Raw genomic sequence first — 19,945 nt, forward strand, 5'->3', positions numbered from 1 at the left:
TATCATCCTTTCCATTATCTTACATATACTTGATGTTAATGCAATTGGTCTGTAGTTAGTGGGTTTTGACAAATCCTTGCCAGGCTTCCTTATTGGAATTACTACTGCTTCTTTCCATGCACTTGGTAATCTTCCCTCCTCCCACACTCTGTTATAAAAATGCAGCAACTTCAAGAGCGCTCCTTCTCCTAGATTTTTTAGCATCACAGAGCATATCAAATCTTTCCCTGGGGAGGTTGGTCTCAATCTCTTTATTGCTCTCACCATTTCTGCTAATGTAAATGGATCATCAATTATATCATCTGTTCCTTCCCTCCTACTTAACACACCTGGGTGTTAGCTCATTATTCTTTCCCTTCTTCTTCTCCCTTCTTCAGACAAATTTTCTGAACTGTGTATCAGTACAAATGACTTGGCCATGACCTCAGCCTTATCCCTACTGGAGACTGCAGTTTCCTCCTCAGATATCATTACTGGATATTCCCATTCCCTTCTATCTCCTCCCATCCTCTTAATCATTCCCCATATCTCTCCCACAGGTGTTGTTCTTCCTGCCTTGTCGCAAAAACTCCTCCAACTTGCCCTTTTAGCTTGACGTATAGTTCTTCTCACCACTGCCTGTGCTTTCTTATATTGAACCAAATGCTGCATATTATGGGTTCTTTTAACTAGCCTGAATGCTCTATTTCTGTTTTTTACAGCCTGACAACATTCCTCTGTCCACCATGGTACCAGTTTCCTATTCATCCTATTTTTATTCCTAGGTATTTTTACTTCTGCTGCCATGATAATTGCTGAAGTCACCTGACTGTTTAATTCATCTACATTTCCAGAAATATCAATCTTTGTCAACCCTTCTTCACTCAACTTCTGGAACTTACCCCAATCAGCTTTTTCAAACACCCACTTTGGGGTTCACGTATCTATCTCAAAACTACACGACCCTTTACACCCTACACTTACCCGACACACCTCACGTCCCACGGTGACTGCCGTTGCCCGGTGACCGTTGCCGAGATACGCGGTTTGTTTTTTTTCCCTGGGGACTTCAGTCGCTTCCATTCCGATGCTGGCTGTGCTGCGGATCTGCTGTGAGCAATCAGGAAGATTGATTGAGGGGAAGAGTTGGGGAGGGGGAGGGGGAGGGACGAGGGGGTACAGTGCGAGACGGAAAGGGGAGGTGAAAAGGACAGGTGACCGGAAGTAGGTGAAGAGTGGGTTGAGTGTGGAACGATGGAAGGTTGGGTGGGTTTGGGGTGAGAGTATGGGGAGAAGGGGTGGGTTTGGGGTGAGAGTATATGGAGAAGGGATGGGTGGGTTTGGGATGAGAGTATGGGGAGAAGGGGTGGGGTGGGTTTGGGGTGAGAGTATGACGAGAAGGGGTGGGTGGGTTTGGGGTGAGAGTATGGGGAGAGGAGTGGGGTGGTTTGGGCTGAGAGTATGGGGAGAAGGGGTGGGTTTGGGGTGAGAGTATGGGGAGAAGGGGTGGGTGGGTTTGGGGTGAGAATATAGGGAGAATAGGTGTGTGGGTTTGGGGTGAGAGTCTGAGGAGGGGGTGGCTTAGTGTGGGGTATGAGTATGGGGTGGGTGGGTTTGGGTTGGGAGTATGGGGAGAAGGGGTGGAGTGGGGCTGTGGTGAGAGTTTGTGGAGAATGTGTGGGTGGGTTTGGAGTGAGAGTATGGGGAGAAGGCATGGGTGAGTTTATGGTGAGATTATGGGGAGAAAGGGTGGGGTGGGGTTGGGGTGAGAGTATGGGGAGAAGAGATGGGTGGGTTTGGGGTGAGAGAATGGGGAGAAGGGGTGGGGTGGGTTTGGGGTGAGAGTATGGGAAGAAGGGGTGGGTCGGTTTGGGGTGAGAGTATGGGGAGAAGTTGGGTGGGTTTGGGGTGAGTATGGGGAGAAGGGATGGGTGGGTTTGGGGTGAGAGTATGGAGAGAAGGGGTAGGTGGGTTTGGGGTGAGAGTATGGGGGGAAGGGGTGGCCTGGGTTTGGGGTGAGAGTATGGGGGGAAGGGGTGGCCTGGGTTTGGGATGAGAGTATGGGGAGAAGGGGTGGGTTTGGGGTGAGAGTATGGAGAGAAGGGGTGGGTTTGGGGTGAGAGTATGGGGAGAAGGGGTGGGTTTGGGGTGAGAGTATGGGGAGAAGGGGTGGGTGTGGAGTGAGAGTATGAGGAGAAGGGGTGGGTTTGGGGTGAGAGTATGGGGAGAAGGGGTGGGTGTGGAGTGACAGTATGGGGAGAAGGGGTGGGTTTGGAGTGAGAGTATGGAGAGAAGGGGTGGGTTTGGGGTGAGAGTATGGGGAGAAGGGGTGGGTTTGGGGTGAGAGTATGGGGAGAAGGGGTGGGTGTGGAGTGAGAGTATGAGGAGAAGGGGTGGGTTTGGGGTGAGAGTATGGGGAGAAGAGGTGGCATGGATTTGGGCTGAGATAATGGGGAGTTGGGCTGGGGTGGGTTTTGGGGTGAGAGTATGGGGAGAAGGTGTGGGGTGGGTATTGGGGTGAGAGTATGGGGAGAAGTGGTGGGTTTGGGGTGAGAGTATGGGGAGAAGGGGTGGGTTTGGGTTGAGAATATGGGGAGAAAGAAGTTGGTGGGTTTGGGGTGAAAGTATGGGGAGAAGGGGTGGGTGGGTTTGTGGTGTGAGTATGGGGAGAAGGGATGGGTTTGGGATGAGAGTATGGGGAGAAGGGGTGCAGTGGGCTTGGGGTGAGAGTATGGGGAGAAGGGGTGGGGTGAGTTTAGGGTGAGAGTATGGGGAGAAGGGGTGGGGTGGGTTTAGGGTGAGAGTATGGGGAGAAGGGGTGGGTATGTTTGGGGTGAAATTATGGGGAGAAGGGGTGGGTGGCTTTGGGGTGAGAGTATATGGAGAGGGGGTGGTGTTGGGTTGGGGTAAGAGAATGGAGAGAAGGGGTGGGTGTGGTTGGAGTGAGAGTATGTGGAGAAAGGGTGTGTTTGGGGTGAGATTATGGGAAGAAGGGGTGGGTGGGTTTGGTATGAGAGTATGACGAGAAGGGGTGGGTGGGTTTTGTGTTGGAGTATGTGGAGAAGGGGTGGGGTGGGTTTGTGGTGAGAGTATGGGGAGAAGGGGTGAGTGGGTTTGGGGTGAGAGTATGGGGAGAAGGGGTGGCTGGGTTTGTGTTGGGAGTATGAGGAGAAGGGGTGGAGTGGGGCTGTGGTGAGAGTATGTGGAGAATGTGTGGGTGGGTTTGGAGTGAGAGTATGGGGAGAAGGCGTGGGTGAGTTTGTGGTGAGATTATGGGGAAAAAGGGTGGGGTGGGGTTGGGGTGAGAGTATTGGGAGAAAGGGTGGCGTGGGGTTGGGATGAGAGTATGGGGAGAAGGGCTGGCATGGGTTTGGGGTGAGAGTGTGAGGAGTTGGGGTGGTTTTGGAGTGAGAGTATGGGGAGAAGTGGTGGGGTGGGTTTGGGGTGAGAGTATGGGAAGAAGGGGTGGGTCAGTTTGGGGTAAGAGTACGGGGAGAAGGTATGGGGTGGGTTTGGGGTGAGAGTATGGGGAGAAGGGATGGATTTGGGATGAGAGTATGGGGAGAAGGGTTGCAGTGCGCTTGGGGTGAGAGTATGGGGAGAAGGGGTGGGGTGGGTTTAGGGTGAAAGTATGGGGAGAAGGGGTGGATAGGTTTGGGGTGAGAGTATGGGGAGAAGGGGTGGGTTTGTTTGTGTTGAGAATATGGGGAGAAGAAGTTGGTGGGTTTGTTGTGAGAGTACGGGGAGAAGGGGTGCGTGAGTTTGTGGTGTGAGTATGGGGAGAAGGGATGGGTTTGGGATGAGAGTATGGGGAGAAGGGTTGCGGTGCGCTTGGGGTGAGAGTATGGGGAGAAGGGGTGGGGTGGGTTTAGGGTGAAAGTATGGGGAGAAGGGGTGGGTAGGTTTGGGGTGAAATTCTGGGGAGAAGGGGTGGGTGGCTTTGGGCTGAGAGTATATGGAGAAGGGGTGATGTTGGGTTGGGGTAAGAGAATGGGGAGAAGGGGTGGGTGTGTTTGGATTGAGAGTATGTGGAGAAGGGGTGTGTTTGGGGTGAGAGTATGGGGAGAGGGGTGGGGTGAGTTTAGGGTGAGAGTATGGGGAGAAGGGGTGGGGTGGGTTTAGGGTGAGAGTATGGGGAGAAGGGGTGGGTAGGTTTGGGGTGAAATTATGGGGAGAAGGGGTGGGTGGCTTTGGGGTGAGAGAATATGGTGAAGGGGTGATGTTGGGTTGGGGTAAGAGAATGGGGAGAAGGGGTGGGTGTGTTTGGAGTGAGAGTATGGGGAGAAGGGGTGGGTGGGTTTGGGGTGAGAATATAGGGAGAATAGGTGTGTGGGTTTGGGGTGAGAGTCTGAGGAGGGGGTGGCTGAGTGTGGGGTATGAGTATGGGGTGGGTGGGTTTGGGTTGGGAGTATGGGGAGAAGGGGTGGAGTGGGGCTGTGGTGAGAGTATGTGGAGAATGTGTGGGTGGGTTTGGAGTGAGAGTATGGGGAGAAGGCGTGGGTGAGTTTGAAGTGAGATTATGCGGAGAAAGGGTGGGGTTGGGGTGAGAGTATGGGGAGAAGGGGTGGGGTGGGTTTGTGGTGAGAGTATGGGGAGAAGGGGTGGGTTTGGGGTGAGAGTATGGGGAGAAGGGGTGGGGTGGCTTTGGGGTGAGAATATATGGAGGAGTGGGGTGGGTTTGTGGTAAGAGAATGGGGAGAAGGGGTGGGTGTGTTTGGAGTGAGAGTATGGGGAGAAAGGGTGGCTGGGTTTGGGGTGAGAGTATGAGGAGAAGGGGTGGGTAGGTTTGCGGTGAGAGTATGGGGAGAAGTGGTGGGTGGGTTTGGAGTGAGAGCATGGGGAGACGGGGTGGGTGGGTTTGGGGTGAGAGTATGGGGAGAAGGTGTGGGTTTGGGGTGAGTGTATGGGGAGAAGGGATGGGTGGATTTGGGGTGAGAGTATGAGGAGAAGGGGTGGGTGGGTTTGGGGTGGAGTATTGGTAGAAGTGGTTTTGTGGTGAAATGGTGAGAAGGGGTGGGTTTTGGGTGAGAGTATGGGGAGAAGTGGTGGGTGGGTTTGGAGTGAGAATATGGGGAGAAGGGGTGGGTAGGTTTGGAGTGCGAGTATGGGGAGAAGGGGTGGGGTGGCTTTGGGGTGATAATATATGGAGAAGGAGTGGGGTGGGTTTGTGGTAAGAGAATGGGGAGAAGTGGTGGGTGGGTTTGGAGTGAGAGTATGGGGAGAAGGGGTGGGTGGGTTTGGAGTGAGAATATGGGGAGAAGGGGTGGGTAGGTTTGGGGTGCGAGTATGGGGAGAAAGGGTGGGGTGGCTTTGGGGTGAGAATATATGGAGAAGGAGTGGGGTGGGTTTGTGGTAAGAGAATGGGGAGAAGGGGTGGGTGTGTTTGGAGTGACAGTATGGGGAGAAGGGGTGGGTTCAGGGTGAGAGTATGGGGAGAAAGGGTGGCTGGGTTTGGGGTGAGAGTATGAGGAGAAGGGGTGGGTGGGTTTGCGGTGAGAGTATGGGGAGAAGAGATGGGTGGGTTTGGGGTGAGAGTATTGGGAGAAAGGGTGGCGTGGGGTTGGGATGAGAGTATGGGGAGAAGTGGTGGGGTGGGTTTGGGGTGAGAGTATGGGAAGAAGGGGTGGGTCGGTTTGGGGTGAGAGTACGGGGAGAAGGTATGGGGAGAAGGGGTGGGGTGGGTTTAGGGTGAAAGTATGGGGAGAAGGGGTGGATGGGTTTGGGGTGAGAGTATGGGGGGGAAGGGGTGGCCTGGGTTTGGGGTGAGAGTATGGGGAGAAGGGGTGGGTTTGTTTGGGTTGAGAATATGGGGAGAAAGAAGTTGGTGGGTTTGTTGTGAGAGTACGGGGAGAAGGGGTGCGTGGGTTTGTGGTGTGAGTATGGGGAGAAGGGATGGGTTTGTGGTGAGAGTATGGGGAGAAGGGGTGGGTGGGTTTGTGGTGTGAGTATGGGGAGAAGGGATGGGTTTGGGATGAGAGTATGGGGAGAAGGGTTGCAGTGCGCTTGGGGTGAGAGTATGGGGAGAAGGGGTGGGGTGGGTTTAGGGTGAAAGTATGGGGAGAAGGGGTGGATAGGTTTGGGGTGAGAGTATGGGGAGAAGGGGTGGGTTTGTTTGTGTTGAGAATATGGGGAGAAGAAGTTGGTGGGTTTGTTGTGAGAGTACGGGGAGAAGGGGTGCGTGGGTTTGTGGTGTGAGTATGGGGAGAAGGGATGGGTTTGTGGTGTGAGTATGGGGAGAAGGGATGGGTTTGTGGTGAGAGTATGGGGAGAAGGGGTGGGTGGGTTTGTGGTGTGAGTATGGGGAGAAGGGATGGGTTTGGGATGAGAGTATGGGGAGAAGGGTTGCGGTGCGCTTGGGGTGAGAGTATGGGGAGAAGGGGTGGGGTGGGTTTAGGGTGAAAGTATGGGGAGAAGGGGTGGATAGGTTTGGGGTGAGAGTATGGGGAGAAGGGGTGGGTTTGTGGTGTGAGTATGGGGAGAAGGGATGGGTTTGTGGTGAGAGTATGGGGAGAAGGGGTGGGTGGGTTTGTGGTGTGAGTATGGGGAGAAGGGATGGGTTTGGGATGAGAGTATGGGGAGAAGGGTTGCGGTGCGCTTGGGGTGAGAGTATGGGGAGAAGGGGTGGGGTGGGTTTAGGGTGAAAGTATGGGGAGAAGGGGTGGATAGGTTTGGGGTGAGAGTATGGGGAGAAGGGGTGGGTTTGTGTTGAGAATATGGGGAGAAGAAGTTGGTGGGTTTGTTGTGAGAGTACGGGGAGAAGGGGTGCGTGGGTTTGTGGTGTGAGTATGGGGAGAAGGGATGGGTTTGTGGTGAGAGTATGGGGAGAAGGGATGGGTTTGTGGTGAGAGTATGGGGAGAAGGGGTGGGTGGGTTTGTGGTGTGAGTATGGGGAGAAGGGATGGGTTTGGGATGAGAGTATGGGGAGAAGGGTTGCGGTGCGCTTGGGGTGAGAGAATATGGTGAAGGGGTGATGTTGGGTTGGGGTAAGAGAGTGGGGAGAAGGGGTGGGTGTGTTTGGAGTGAGAGTATGTGGAGAAGGGGTGTGTTTGGGGTGAGAGTATGACAAGAAGGGGTGGGTGGGTTTGGGGTGAGAGTATGGGGAGAAGGGGTGGGTGGGTTTGGGGTGAGAATATAGGGAGAATAGGTGTGTGGGTTTGGGGTGAGAGTCTGAGGAGGGGGTGGCTGAGTGTGGGGTATGAGTATGGGGTGGGTGGGTTTGGGTTGGGAGTATGGGGAGAAGGGGTGGAGTGGGGCTGTGGTGAGAGTATGTGGAGAATGTGTGGGTGGGTTTGGAGTGAGAGTATGGGGAGAAGGCGTGGGTGAGTTTGAAGTGAGATTATGCAGAGAAAGGGTGGGGTGGGGTTGGGGTGAGAGTAAGGGGAGAAGGGGTGAGTGTGGGTTGAAAGTATGGGGAGAAGGGGTGGGGTGGGTTTGTGGTGAGAGTATGGGGAGGAGAGGTGGGTTTGGGGTGAGAGTATGGGGAGAAGGGGTGGGCTTTGGGTGAGAGTATGGGAAGAATGGGTGTGTGGGTTTGGGGTGAGAGTATGGGGAGAAGGGATGGGTTTGGGGTGAGAGTAAGGGGAGAAGGGGTGGGTTTGTTTGGGGTGAGAATATGGGGAGAAAGAAGTTGGTGGGTTTGGGGTGAGAGTATGAGGAGAAGGGGTGGGTTTGGGTTTGGGGTGAGTGTATGGGGAGAAGGGATGGGTGGATTTGGGGTGAGAGTATGAGGAGAAGGGGTGGGTGGGTTTGGGGTGGAGTATTGGTAGAAGTGGTTTTGTGGTGAAATGGTGAGAAGGGGTGGGTTTTGGGTGAGAGTATGGGGAGAAGTGGTGGGTGGGTTTGGAGTGAGAGTATGGGGAGAAGGGGTGGGGTGGCTTTGGGGTGAGAATATATGGAAAAGGAGTGGGGTGGGTTTGTGGTAAGAGAATGGGGAGAAGGGGTGGGTGTGTTTGGAGTGAGAGTATGGGGAGAAGGGGTGGGTTCAGGGTGAGAGTATGGGGAGAAAGGGTGGCTGGGTTTGGGGTGAGAATATGAGGAGAATGGGTGGGTGGGTTTGCGGTGAGAGTGTGGGGAGAAAGGGTGGCGTGGGGTTGTGGTGAGAGTATGGGGAGAAGTGGTGAGTGGGTTTGGAGTGAGAGCATGGGGAGACGGGGTGGGTGGGTTTCGGATGAGAGTACGACGAAAAGGGGTGGGTTGGTTTGGTGTTAGAGTATGGGGAGAAGGGGTGGGTGGGTTTGGAGTGACAGTATGGGGAGAAGAGGTGGGGTGAGTTTAGAGTGAGAGTATGGGAAGAAGGGGTGGGTGGGTTTGGGGTGAGAGTATGTGGAGAAGTGTTGGGTTTGGGGTGAGAGTATGGGGAGAAGGGGTGTGTTTGGATTGAGAGTATGTGGAGAAGGGGTGGGTTTGGGGTGAGAGTATGGGGAGAAGGGGTGAGTGGGTTTGGGGTGTGAGTGGGGAGAAGGGGTGGGTGGGTTTGGGGTGAGAGTATGGGGAGAAGGAGTGGGTGGGTTTGGAGTGACAGTATGGGGAGAAGGGGTGGGTGGGTTTGGGGTGAGAGTATGGGGAGAAGTGTTGGGTTTGGGGTGAGAGTATGGGGAGAAGGGGTGGGTGGATTTGGTGTGAGAGTCTGGGGAGAAGGGGTGGGGTTGTGGTGAGATTATGGGGAGAAGGGGTGGGGTGGGTTTGGCGTAAGAGTATGGGGAGAAGGGGTGGGGTGGGTTTGGGGTGGGAGTATGGGGAGAAGGGTTGAGTGGTTTTGGGGTGAGAGTATGGGAAGAAGGGGTGGGTGGGTTTGAGGTGAGAGTATGGGGAGAAGGGGTGGGTTTGGGGTGAGAGTATGGGGAGAAGGGGTGGGGTGGGTTTGGGGTGAGAGTATGTGGAGAAGTGGTGGGGTGGGTTTGGGGTGAGAGTATGGGGAGAAGGGGTGGGGTGAGAGTATGGGGAGAAGGGGTGGGTTTTGGGTGAGAGTATGGGGAGAAGGGGTGGGTTTGGGGTGAGAGTCTGGGGAGAAGGGGTGGGGTGGGTTTGGGGTGAGAGTATGTGGAGAAGTGGTGGGGTGGGTTTGGGGTGAGAGTATGGGGAGAAGTGGTGGGGTGGGTTTGGGGTGAGAGTATGGGGAGAAGGGGTGGGGTGGGTTTGGGTGAGAGTATGAGGAGAAGGGGTGGGGAAATGTGGGTAACGGGAGAGGATGGGGAAAGGGGAAAAGGCGGTTGGGGAAGGAGAAATGGGATAAATGAAGTGTGGAGTGGGGGATGGTCAAAGTTGGAATAAAAGGGCAGAGAAGGGTGGGGAATGGTGGAGAAAAAGGGGTGTGGAGGGAGGGAGAAGGAAGGAAAGGGGTTGGGGTGGCTGTGAGGGAAAATGAATGGAGAAAAATTTGGTTTGGAGGGAAGTCAAGGGGGAAAATGAGGTGAGGGTGTAATGATGGGGGTGGGGTTGTGAGAGCAGGTGATGGGAGATTAGGGAAGGGTAGAGTGAGGTTAGGCCTAATGATGATGACGGGAATGGAGAGGCCAATGGGTGAAGGTGAACAGGGAAAGGGAGAGAGAGGGGAGAGTTGTCATGGTGAGTATATAGGAGGGGTGTTGGGATTGATGGAGGAGAAGCACTGGCATTTTATAGAGGGGGAGGTTGACAAGAAAGCATGGGGAACAGTGAATATAGGGGTGGGCTGGATCGAGGGGTCGTGTAGGATAGATGGAGAGAGAAGGAGTTAGAGCAAGTGGGGAGTTGTACAGGGAGGGAGTGGTTAGATGGAATAAAGAGAGGGGGATTAAATAGAGAAAGATAGAGTGGTGTGTTGTAATAGAGGGAGAATGAGGGGGAGTAAGGGATAGAGAGGGTGAGGGATAAGTAATGGATAGGAGGAGAGGTGAAGTGGGATTATCAGGAGACAGGTGGAATGTAAAGATTGAAAGAGGGAGAGAAAAGGGAACGGATCAAACAAGGGAGGGGGAGTGAGGAATAGGTCATGCATATCATTGGATATTGTCGGAAACATGAAAGCAATTGCTGAGGGATCAGTAGAGATTTTTCTGATGCCATTAGCTGCAGGTGAGGTAACAGAATACAGGTGAGTGGTTAATTCTTTGCCTTTATTTAAGAAGGGCAACAAGGGTGCCAGGAAACTACAAGTCATTGAGCATTACATTAGTGGTGGGAAAGTTATTGGAGGGGACAAGATCCATCTGTATTTAGAAAGGCAAATGCTGATCGTGGATAATGAACATGGCTGTTTGTATGAGAAAGATTGTCTTAAAATTTGAGGGTTTTTTTTTTTGAAGAAATGATTAAGAGAATAGACAAGGGAAAGATTTTTTTACATGGACTTTTGCAAAGTTTTTGACAAGGTCTTATCCAAGAATCCTTCAAGACTAAGTAGATAATAAGGTGGCTAAGAAGATGTACAGAATACTTGCCTTCATTAGTCAGGGCAGGAAACCTGTAGTGCAACAGCTAGAATATTGTGAAAGTTCTGTTCACCACACTGGAGAAACACAATTGCACTGGAGATGGGAGATGGTGTAGAGGTGATTCTTAAATGGAATACTGTATTTCGGTTATGAGGAGAGACTAAGTAGGCTGGTGTATGTTCATTTGTGTGGAGAGGGTTGGGAAAATATTGATAGAGGTTTATAAAATTAGAGACAATGGGTAAATTTACCCCTGAGCAGTTGCATTTGCAGACAGGGGATATATTTACAATAAGGGGTATGATATTAAAAGGGAGATTTGAGGAAGAAAGAGTTTTTGAAATCTGAAATGTACTACCTGATTGGGTGGTTGAGCAAGGGCTCTGACAACATTTCAAAAATATTGAAATGAGCAATACAAGTGCCAAGACATAGAATATTGTGCTGAAAATAGGATAAGTATGGAGACAGAAGCAGAACGAGACTTGCTGATGACTGGTGTCAGAATTTACTTCCTGTGCTATAATTTACACATTATAAAATACAGGACTGATGGCAGGTTGTTCAACCTTAGGCGCCTGCAGGCAGTTACAAAGGTGCGAGAGACTGTCATCAGAGACTTCTTGTTTGCTGATGACTGCGCACTCAACGCCAGCACAGAACAGGAGATGCAGCGTGAAATGGACTGCTTCTCACAAGCCTGCGACAACTTCGGTCTCACTATCAGCACCAAAAAAACCAAAGTTATGTTCCAGCCTGCCCCAGGAAAGCCATACCAGGAGCCGCGCATCACGGTGAAGGGCCAGGACCTCCAGGCAGCCGACAACTTCACCTACCTGGGCAGCATACTCTCTCGCGCAGTGAACATAGACGCTGAGGTCAACAACAGGATTGCCTTTGGGAGACTCCGTGAAAACGTCTGGGAGCGGAGAGGACTCAGCCTTACCACCAAGCTGAAGGTCTACTGTGCAGTGGTCCTTACCACCCTCCTTTACGCTAGCGAGACCTGGACTGTCTACAGCAGACACGCCAAACAGCTCAACCACTTTCATCTGAGCTGTCTCCGCAGACTCCTCCACATCAGGTGGCAGGACAAAGTCCCCGACACGGAAATCCTGGAACGAGCTGGGCTCTGCGGCGTCTACACCCTCCTGCTGAAAGCCCAAGCCAGGTGGGCTGGACATGTGGTCAGAATGCCAGACAGCCGATTGCCTAAGCAGCTGCTGTACGGAGAACTGTGTCAGGGCAAGAGCTCAGTCGGGGGGCAGAAGAAACGTTACAAAGACCGCCTGAAAGCATCCCTCAAAGGTCTGGGTGTCGACATCAACACGTGGGAGACGCTTGCCCTCGACCGTCCAGCTTGGCGCAGCAAGATCACCGCAGGAGCCCCTGCAGCTGAAGTCAGGCGCATCATCGAGGCGCAACGAAAGCGTGCTGTGCGTAAGGCCCGAGCAGCATCCACTGCCACGACAGCACCCACCCACTTGTGTCCCACATGTGGGCGAGCCTTCAGGGCCTGGATTGGCCTCATCAGTCACCTCCGGACCCACAGCCACCAATCTCCCATTTGACTTTGAAGCCATGGTCATCTTCGACTACGAAGGACGAACAACAACAACATAAAATCATGACACCTTCATGCCATGAACGCAAATTGTCTTCTTCCCAGGGAAAGGGGATCAAAAATGAGAGGACATAGATTTAAAGATGAGAGGGGAACGAATAATAGGAAGCTGAAAGTGAGCTTTCTCACTCAGTAATACATGTATGGAATGAGTTGCCATAGGAAATGGCTGAAGCAAATATATTAATAACAGTTAACAGGACAGGTGCCTGGATAGGAAAGGGATAAGGGCCAAATGTGGTGAGCTTAGATGGGAATGGATGAATTGGGCCAAAGGGCCTGTTTCTGTGCTGTGTGACTCTATGATTCTGTTGTCCTTTTTTTCTACAGTGATGAGTGTGCAGTGATAGGCAGGTTACAGGCTGGATTCTCCCAGAGTTCCTGTAGTCCTATAAGTGATGTCTACCCTGAAACCCCCAACAGAGAAGACCTCTGACCCAGCCCTGACCCAGACAATCAACCTTCCAAAAGATGTTCCTCTTCCACGCCGCAAGTATAGGCAGCTGCTGCACGATAAGTATGTTAGAAGTATGGCCCTTAACCTGAATTTCTCCAAGGATGTGATTGATTCCATGGCATTTTATGGGGCCCCACTCAAAGAGAGGGGTGATGGCAGTATCTTTGATCACTTTAAAGTTGTTACACGTGCAGCACCTTGCAGACTTCTCCATTCAGGTCAAAAATCTCACCACTATAAACTCACCAAGCAGAAGACCAGGCAAGACACAGTGAGTAACCAAGTGTTGGATAACATGTGAATTCAATGGGTGTGGGAGACTTGAGAACCAGCACAAACCAACTTCAACTGCAGCGTTCCCTTTGTTTTAGGGTTGGAAATCTGCAGCATCACCACTGCTAAAGCAAATAGCAGCACAGAGCCGCAGTCCACCTGTGAAGGCAGTGAAGAATCCTCTCAGCTTTCAACTGCAGCTTGAGCAATGGGATGAGTACATCATAACGAAGCTGAGCAAGAGGACAGGACAGTGGCTTCTGACGAAGCAAATAACCAATGGTCTATCTCGAGTCAGGTTGCAGGCACTTCTTCAGGACCACTATGGCTCTGCCAATGCCCATGCCCTCGTACAAGATGAGACCATGACAGCAAGTGATTTCAGTCTCTATAACCAAATCAAACCGCAGGAGCCCTATGAGGCTGTTTTAAGAAAGGTGACCAGAATTCCATTGGCCAGCTGTTGCAGGTACTAATGTTAGGTTTGTGGCATGTTTCAACAATGTTCTTAATCCAAGTAGCCCCTAAACATGCATTCTTAAATGTTCCATTCCAAATACTAACTTTATCGAGATGCTAAAATCTTGCTGGTCAGTAGGTCATTCAGTATTAGAAGATCAAAAATTGAGAAAGAAAGGCAAAATTGAACTTGAGTAAATTAGCTGCGGAGATACACATGGATTAAAAAGATTTTGTTAGGCTCATTTTTTAAAAAAGGCTCCTTTACAGAGATGGGAGAACTTATAAGGAAAATAAGGAAATGACAGAGGAAGTAAACAATTACTTTGGTCTGCCATCATTGAAAAAGACATAAAGAACAATGGGAGATATACTGGAGAATTAGAGTCTGACAAGAATTACAATTGAAGGGAATTGGGATTAATAAAATACGGTATTAGAGAACCTGATAAGAGTAAAAGCTGGTAAACGCCAAATGTTGAAAGAGGTAGCTACATATACAGTGAACACTCACCATCTTCAAAAGTAATGTAGATTTTGAAATGTTTCCTGTTGCAAATGTGACACTACTATTTAAGAAAGGAGGAAGAGAAAAACCAGGAAACACTGCCAGAATGTCAGGATGTAAACCTGGAAAGGAGTAATAGGACTGAGTAGTATTAGTGGGTTTGTGAAAGGATCATGTTTTCATCTGCTCTCCAATAGTCAACAGGAATGAGAGGAGCAGATGTGTGGAGAGAGTTCAGACAGTTACAATAACACAGTAGTATTAGTGGGAAATTTAACTTCCCTAACATTGATTGGGTCACCCAATGGGCTTGGTCAGGGTGCAGTTTGTTAAATGTGTCCTTAAAGAGAGCTAGGGAGGGTGTAACAGTGCACCTTATCTTAAGAAGCAAGATAGGGCAAGTGCCTGAAGTGTCCGTCAAGGAGCACTTTGAATTGAGTGACCATAATTCTATCAGTTATGGAGAAAGATCAGATGAATCCACAAATTAATGCTCTAAAATTGGACAGGGATCATTTTGGAGGCATGAGACAGGATCTTGCAGAGCTCTATTGGATGAGGCTGCTGATAGAAGGATGACTGGCAAGTGGGAGGCTTTTAAAAATATGACATCAAGAGACCCAGGTCTGCTAGTTGAAAGGACAAGGTTGCAGGTTTAGGAAACAATGGTTGACAAGAGATATCAATGCTCTGTTCAGAAAAATGAAAAAAGCATACATTGGGACTAGACAATTGGAACAAGTGAATCCCTCAATGACTACTAGGAATGTAGGAGCACAGATATGAGATGGAACTGGCAGGCAGAATTAAGGAATATCCCAGGAGATTCTTTAGGAATATTAAGATGGTGGTGAGAGAGAATAAGTTTCCTTAACAATTGGCATGGCACCTTTGTGTAGAGCCACAGGAAATGGTAAGATTTTCTGTGAATATTTTGCATCATTTTTTACTGTTGAGAAAATAATGGATGCTAAAGAAATGAGTGATGATATCTTGGACAGCACACAAATTACTCTGGAGAAGATTTTGGAGGAGGTCAGTATATTGACGTATGTGGCGGCTGAGTTAGAACATAGAACATAGAATAGTACAGCACATTACAGGCCCTTCAGCCCACAATGTTGTGCCGACCCTCAAACCCTGCCTCCCATATAAGCCCCCACCTTAAATTCCTCCATATACCTGTCTAGGAGTCTCTTAAATTTCACTAGTTTATCTGCCTCCACCACTGACTCAGGCAGTGCATTCCACGCACCAACCACTCTCTAAGTAAAAAACCTTCCTCTAATATCCCACTTGAACTTCCCACCCCTTACCTTAAAGCCATGTCCTCTTCTATTGAGCAGTGGTGCCCTGGGGAAGAGGCACTGGCTATCCACTCTATCTATTCCTCTTAATATATTGTACACCTCTATAATGTCTCCTCTCATCCTCTTCCTCTTCAAAGAGTAAAGCCCTAGCTCCCTTAATCTCTGATCATAATCCATACTCCCTAAACCAGGCAGCATCCTGGTAAATCTCCTCTGTACCCTTTCCAATGCTTCTGCATCCTTCCTATAATGAGGCGACCAGAACTGGACACAGTACTCCAAGTGTGGCATAACCAGAGTTCTATAGAGCTGCATCATTACATCGCAACTCTTAAACTCTATCCCTCGACTAATGAAAACTAATACCTCATAAGCTTTCTTAACTACCCTATCTGCCTGTGAGGCAACTTTCAGGTATCTGTGGACATGTACCCCCAGATCTCTCTGCTCCTCCACACTACCAAGTATCCTGCCATTTACTTTGTACTCTGCCTTGGAGTTTGTCCTTCCAAAGTGTACCACCTCACACTTCTCTGGGTTGAACTCCATCTGCCACTTCTCAACCCACTTCTGCATCCTATCAATGTCTCTCTGCAATTTTCGACAATGCTCTACGCTATCCACAACACCACCAACGTTTGTGTCATCTGAAAACTTGCCAACCCATCCTTCTACCCCCACATCCAGGTTGTTAATAAAAATCACGAAAAGTAGAGGTCCCAGAACAAATCCTTGTGGGACACTACTAGTCACAACCCTCCATTCTGAATGTACTCCCTCCACCACCTTGGCCTTCTGCAGGCAAGCCAATTCTGAATCCACCTGGCCAAACCTCCCTGGATTCCATGCCTTCTGACTTTCTGAGTAAGCCTACCATGTGGAACCTTGTCAAATGCCTCACTAAAATCCATGTAGATCACATCCACTGCACTACCCTCATCTATATGCCCGGTCACCTCCTCAAAGAACTCTATCAGGCTTGTTAGACACCATCTGCCCTTCACAAAGCCATGCTGACTGTCCCTGATCAGACCATGATTCTCTAAATGCCTATAGATCCTATCTCTAAGAATCTTTTCCAACAGCTTTCCCACCACAGACATAAGGCTTACTGGTCTATAATTACCCGGACTATGCCTACTACCTTTTTTGAACAAGGGGACAACATTCACCTCCCTCCAATCCTCCGGTACTATTCCCGTGGACAACGAGGTCATAAAGATCCTAGCCAGAGGCTCAGCAACCTCTTCCCTTGCCTCGTGGAGCAGCTTGGGAATATTCTGTCAGGCCCCAGGGACTTATCTGTCCTAATGTATTTTAACAACTCCAACAACATCTCTTCCTTAATATCAACATGCTCCAGAACATCAACCTCACTCATATTGTCCTCACCATCATCAAGTTCCCTCTCATTGGTGAATACCGAAGAGAAGTGTTCATTGAGGACCTCGCTCACTTCCACAGCCTCCGGGCACATCTTCCCACCTTTATCTCTAATCAGTCCTCTCTTCACTCCTGCCATCCTTTTGTTTTTCACATAATTGAAGAATGCCTTGGGGTTTTCCTTTACCCTACTCGCCAAAGCCTTCTCAGCCCCTTCCTAAGCTCCTTTCTTGCTTCCCTATATTCCTCAATAGACCCATCTGATCCTTGCTTCCTAAACCTCATGTATGCTGCCTTCTTCCACCTGACTAGATTTTCCACCTCACTTGTCACCCATGATTCCTTCACCCTACCATTCTTTATCTTCCTCACCGGGACAAATTTATCCCTAACATCTTGCAAGAGATCTCTAAACATCGACCACATGTCCATAGTACATTTCCCTGCAAAAACATCATCCCAATTCACACCCGCAAGTTCTAGTCTTATAGCCTCATAATTTGCCCTTCCCCAATTAAAAATTTTACTAGTGGGTACTCTGAGGGACAGGATCTATCAATGTTTCAATAGGCAAGGTGTAATTAGGCACAGTCAATTTTGGTTTGGGATTGGGAAATAGTGCCTCAAGGAGATGATCAAGAGGATACATTAGATAAGGCAGTGTATGTTGTCCATATGGACTTTAGTGAGGCCTTTGAAAAAGGTCCTGCATGACAGTCTGGTAAGGAAGCTTAGATCACCTGGGATCCAGAGAGAGATAACAAATTAGATTCATAATTGCTGATGGTCAAAGGTTGCTTCTCAGTCTGGAGGCCTGTAGTTTGTGATGTGTAGTACTAGGACCTTTGCTGGAAAGGGTGTAGAGTAAATTCACCATGATACTGCCAAAGAGTCTGAGTTAAAGGGAGAGGTTGAATGGGCTGGGAGTTTATTCCTTAGCCATAGGGGATTGAAGGTGACAATCATGAGAGGTATAAATAGAATGAACACACATAATCTTTTTCTCAGGGAAGGGGGAACTAAAAACTAGAGGGTATAGGTTTAAGGTGAGAGGTGAAAGATTTAAAGGGACCTCAGAGGCAACTTTTTCAAGCAGCAGGTGCTGCCAGAGAGGATGCTGGAGCAAGGTGCAATAACAGCACTTAAAAGACAGATAGGAAAGGTTTTGAGGGATATAGGACCAAATCTGAGCTAAGTGGGACTCATTTGTTAGGTCACCATAAACGAATGGCCTGCTTCCATGCCATATAGTCTATGACTATAATTGATGTGTTGGAGCTCCTTGAGGATGTGATAAGCAAAATAGACCAGGGTGATGTAGTAGATATGTATTGAATTGTTGGAAGGGCTCAGTAAGGCTCCACACAGGAGGTTGGTAATGTATAGGTATGGATTGAGATTGATTATTGACCAGAGAGCAACAAAATAGTTTGTCAGGTCTGCAGGCTGTAACTGGGCAGAATTAGTGTCTGAGCCAACAATCTGACACGGTGGGGTGGTAGGGTTGTAATTTTAAGTGATGGATTAATGGAAACAGGCCAATTGACTCAACTGTTCCAAGCTGATCGAGATGCCCATCCATGCTAGTCCCATTTGCTAACATTTGATCCATAATCTTTTAAACTTTTCCTGTTCATTTAACTATTGTTATTGAACCTGTCTCAACCATGTCTTCTGGAAGCTCATTCCACATACCTACTACCCTCTGTGAGAAAAAAACACATTGCTCCTCCATTGCCGAATAAATCACTTTAAAACATGAGCCACCCACAGAGGCAAGCTAAGTGAGTGGACAAGAACTTGATGTATGTCATATGAAGTGAATGCAGAGATGTCTACTGTTCTAATGAAGCAGCTAAGTATTTGCTTACATCAGAGTCAGATTCAATATCACAGGCATATGTTGTGAAATTTCTTAACTTAGCGGCAGCAGTACAATGATCAATAATTATAGTGAAAAAATGAGTATACACAGTGCCTGTAAAAAGTATTCAACCTTCTTGGACATTTTCCTGGTTTATTGATTTATAACATTGAATCACAGTGGATTTAATTTGTTTTTTTTGACTCTAATCAACAGAAAAAGACTCTCGTGTCAAAGTGTAAACAGATTTCTACTAAGTGATTTAAATTAATTGCAAATATAAAACACAAAATTATTGATTGCATAAGTATTCTCCCCCCACCTTTTAATATTATACACCAATTCATCACTGGTGCAGCCAATTGGTTTTAGAACTCACATAAGCAGTTAAATGGAGATCACTGTGTGCAGTCAAGGTGTTTCATTTGATTGTAGCTGCTTTGCTCTATGTTCTCTGCTCATATGTGGCTCTCCTTCTGTAAGGTCAGGAAAATAAGAGCATGGAAGATCATTCAGCTCATTGTGGTCTGCCACTTTGACACAGCTCTCTATAATCCACTTCCTAAACTCTTCAAATGGTACAAGAACATCTAAAACATACACACTTGCAGGAATAGCTAACAAATGTGAGACTAAAATCTTCTGAGTACACACTGGCCTGTGGCACGCACTCAGTGATTCAGGAACAACTTCTTCCCCTCTTCTAAATGGACATTGAACCCATGAACACTACCTCACTACTACTTCTGTTTTTGCACAATTTTTAATTCAACTATTTAATATACATGTATATATTTACTCTAATTGATTTATTTATTATTCTATACTTAGCTTGTACTGCTGCCACTAAGTTAACAAATTTCACAACATGTGTTGATGATACCTGATTGCTTAGCTGCTAAAGCATTGCTGGTCCAATTTGAATTGAAGTTTGTGCTTTATATTTTCCCTGTATGAGAGAGGGGAAGTACTCACTCTCAGGTACCGAGAGTGCTCTATCTAGCAACGTTATACTCTGTTGGCATTCCCCAGGGTTCCAGAATTTGAACTGCATGAGGACATTGTAGAGCAGCCTGGAGATGTAAACTCAACAGCAGCCAAATTGAAAGTGAAGCACATGGAACTTCCTCCAAAGAACATCCTCAACTCAAAGCTTGGGAAGCATGTCTATTACACAGAAAATGTTTTTGAGCAAGAACTTTACACCGGTAAGCAGTGACACTGGGGACTCTGCACAAGCTGGATCATTAGTTGTGAAAAGCTGAAACAGTGCTTAAGTTCAAAGTTTGTTGTATTAGATGATATAATCCACTGTTAGTTATACCATCCTCTCACCATTCTAGAGGCCGGAACAACTAATAGAGGATCACCTTATGCTACAGACATAAAAAAAACTGTTTCTCATTATTTAAAACACCCTTTCTCTCTCCATCTAGTATCCACATTTGCCCCCACCAACCCCGCACTGCCATTTACCCCACTCTCTCTCCCCTCACCCCATCTCCCCACCTCCTCTCTCTATCCTCCCACACTCCCCACCTCCTCTCCCCATCCCCCCCACACTCCCCACTCTTGCCCCCACTCTCCTCATCCGTCTCTCTCCCCCTCCGTCTCTCTCCCCCTACCATCTCGCCTCTCTCCACCCCTTTCTCCCCCTCTCCCCACACACACCCTCT

The 19,945-nt window shown here is 48.9% G+C and overlaps 1 protein-coding gene across 13 annotated transcripts in view; it reads left to right on the top strand.

Annotated features, from left to right (window-relative positions):
* The first annotated feature begins 1,042 nt into the window (after positions 1-1,042).
* heatr4 (HEAT repeat containing 4) overlaps positions 1,043-19,945 on the top strand; it is a 215,762-nt gene continuing 196,859 nt past the window's right edge. For 10 of the 13 annotated variants that reach the window (XR_011886603.1, XM_072263529.1, XM_072263497.1 and 7 more), the window contains exons 1-4: positions 1,043-1,091; positions 12,346-12,743; positions 12,844-13,214; positions 19,302-19,477. Coding sequence is in view for 12 of the 13 variants with exons in the window: in XM_072263529.1 (XP_072119630.1) it covers positions 12,414-12,743; positions 12,844-13,214; positions 19,302-19,477 (877 nt within the window). In the remaining variant the exon portion in view is untranslated. Of the gene's footprint in view, positions 1,092-9,842; positions 10,052-12,345; positions 12,744-12,843; positions 13,215-19,301; positions 19,478-19,945 lie in introns of those variants that run through there. The other 3 variants (XM_072263506.1, XM_072263512.1, XM_072263585.1) reach the window with 3 other exon arrangements.

Source organism: Mobula birostris, chromosome 1, assembly GCF_030028105.1.
Source record: "Mobula birostris isolate sMobBir1 chromosome 1, sMobBir1.hap1, whole genome shotgun sequence".
NCBI lineage: Eukaryota > Metazoa > Chordata > Chondrichthyes > Myliobatiformes > Myliobatidae > Mobula > Mobula birostris.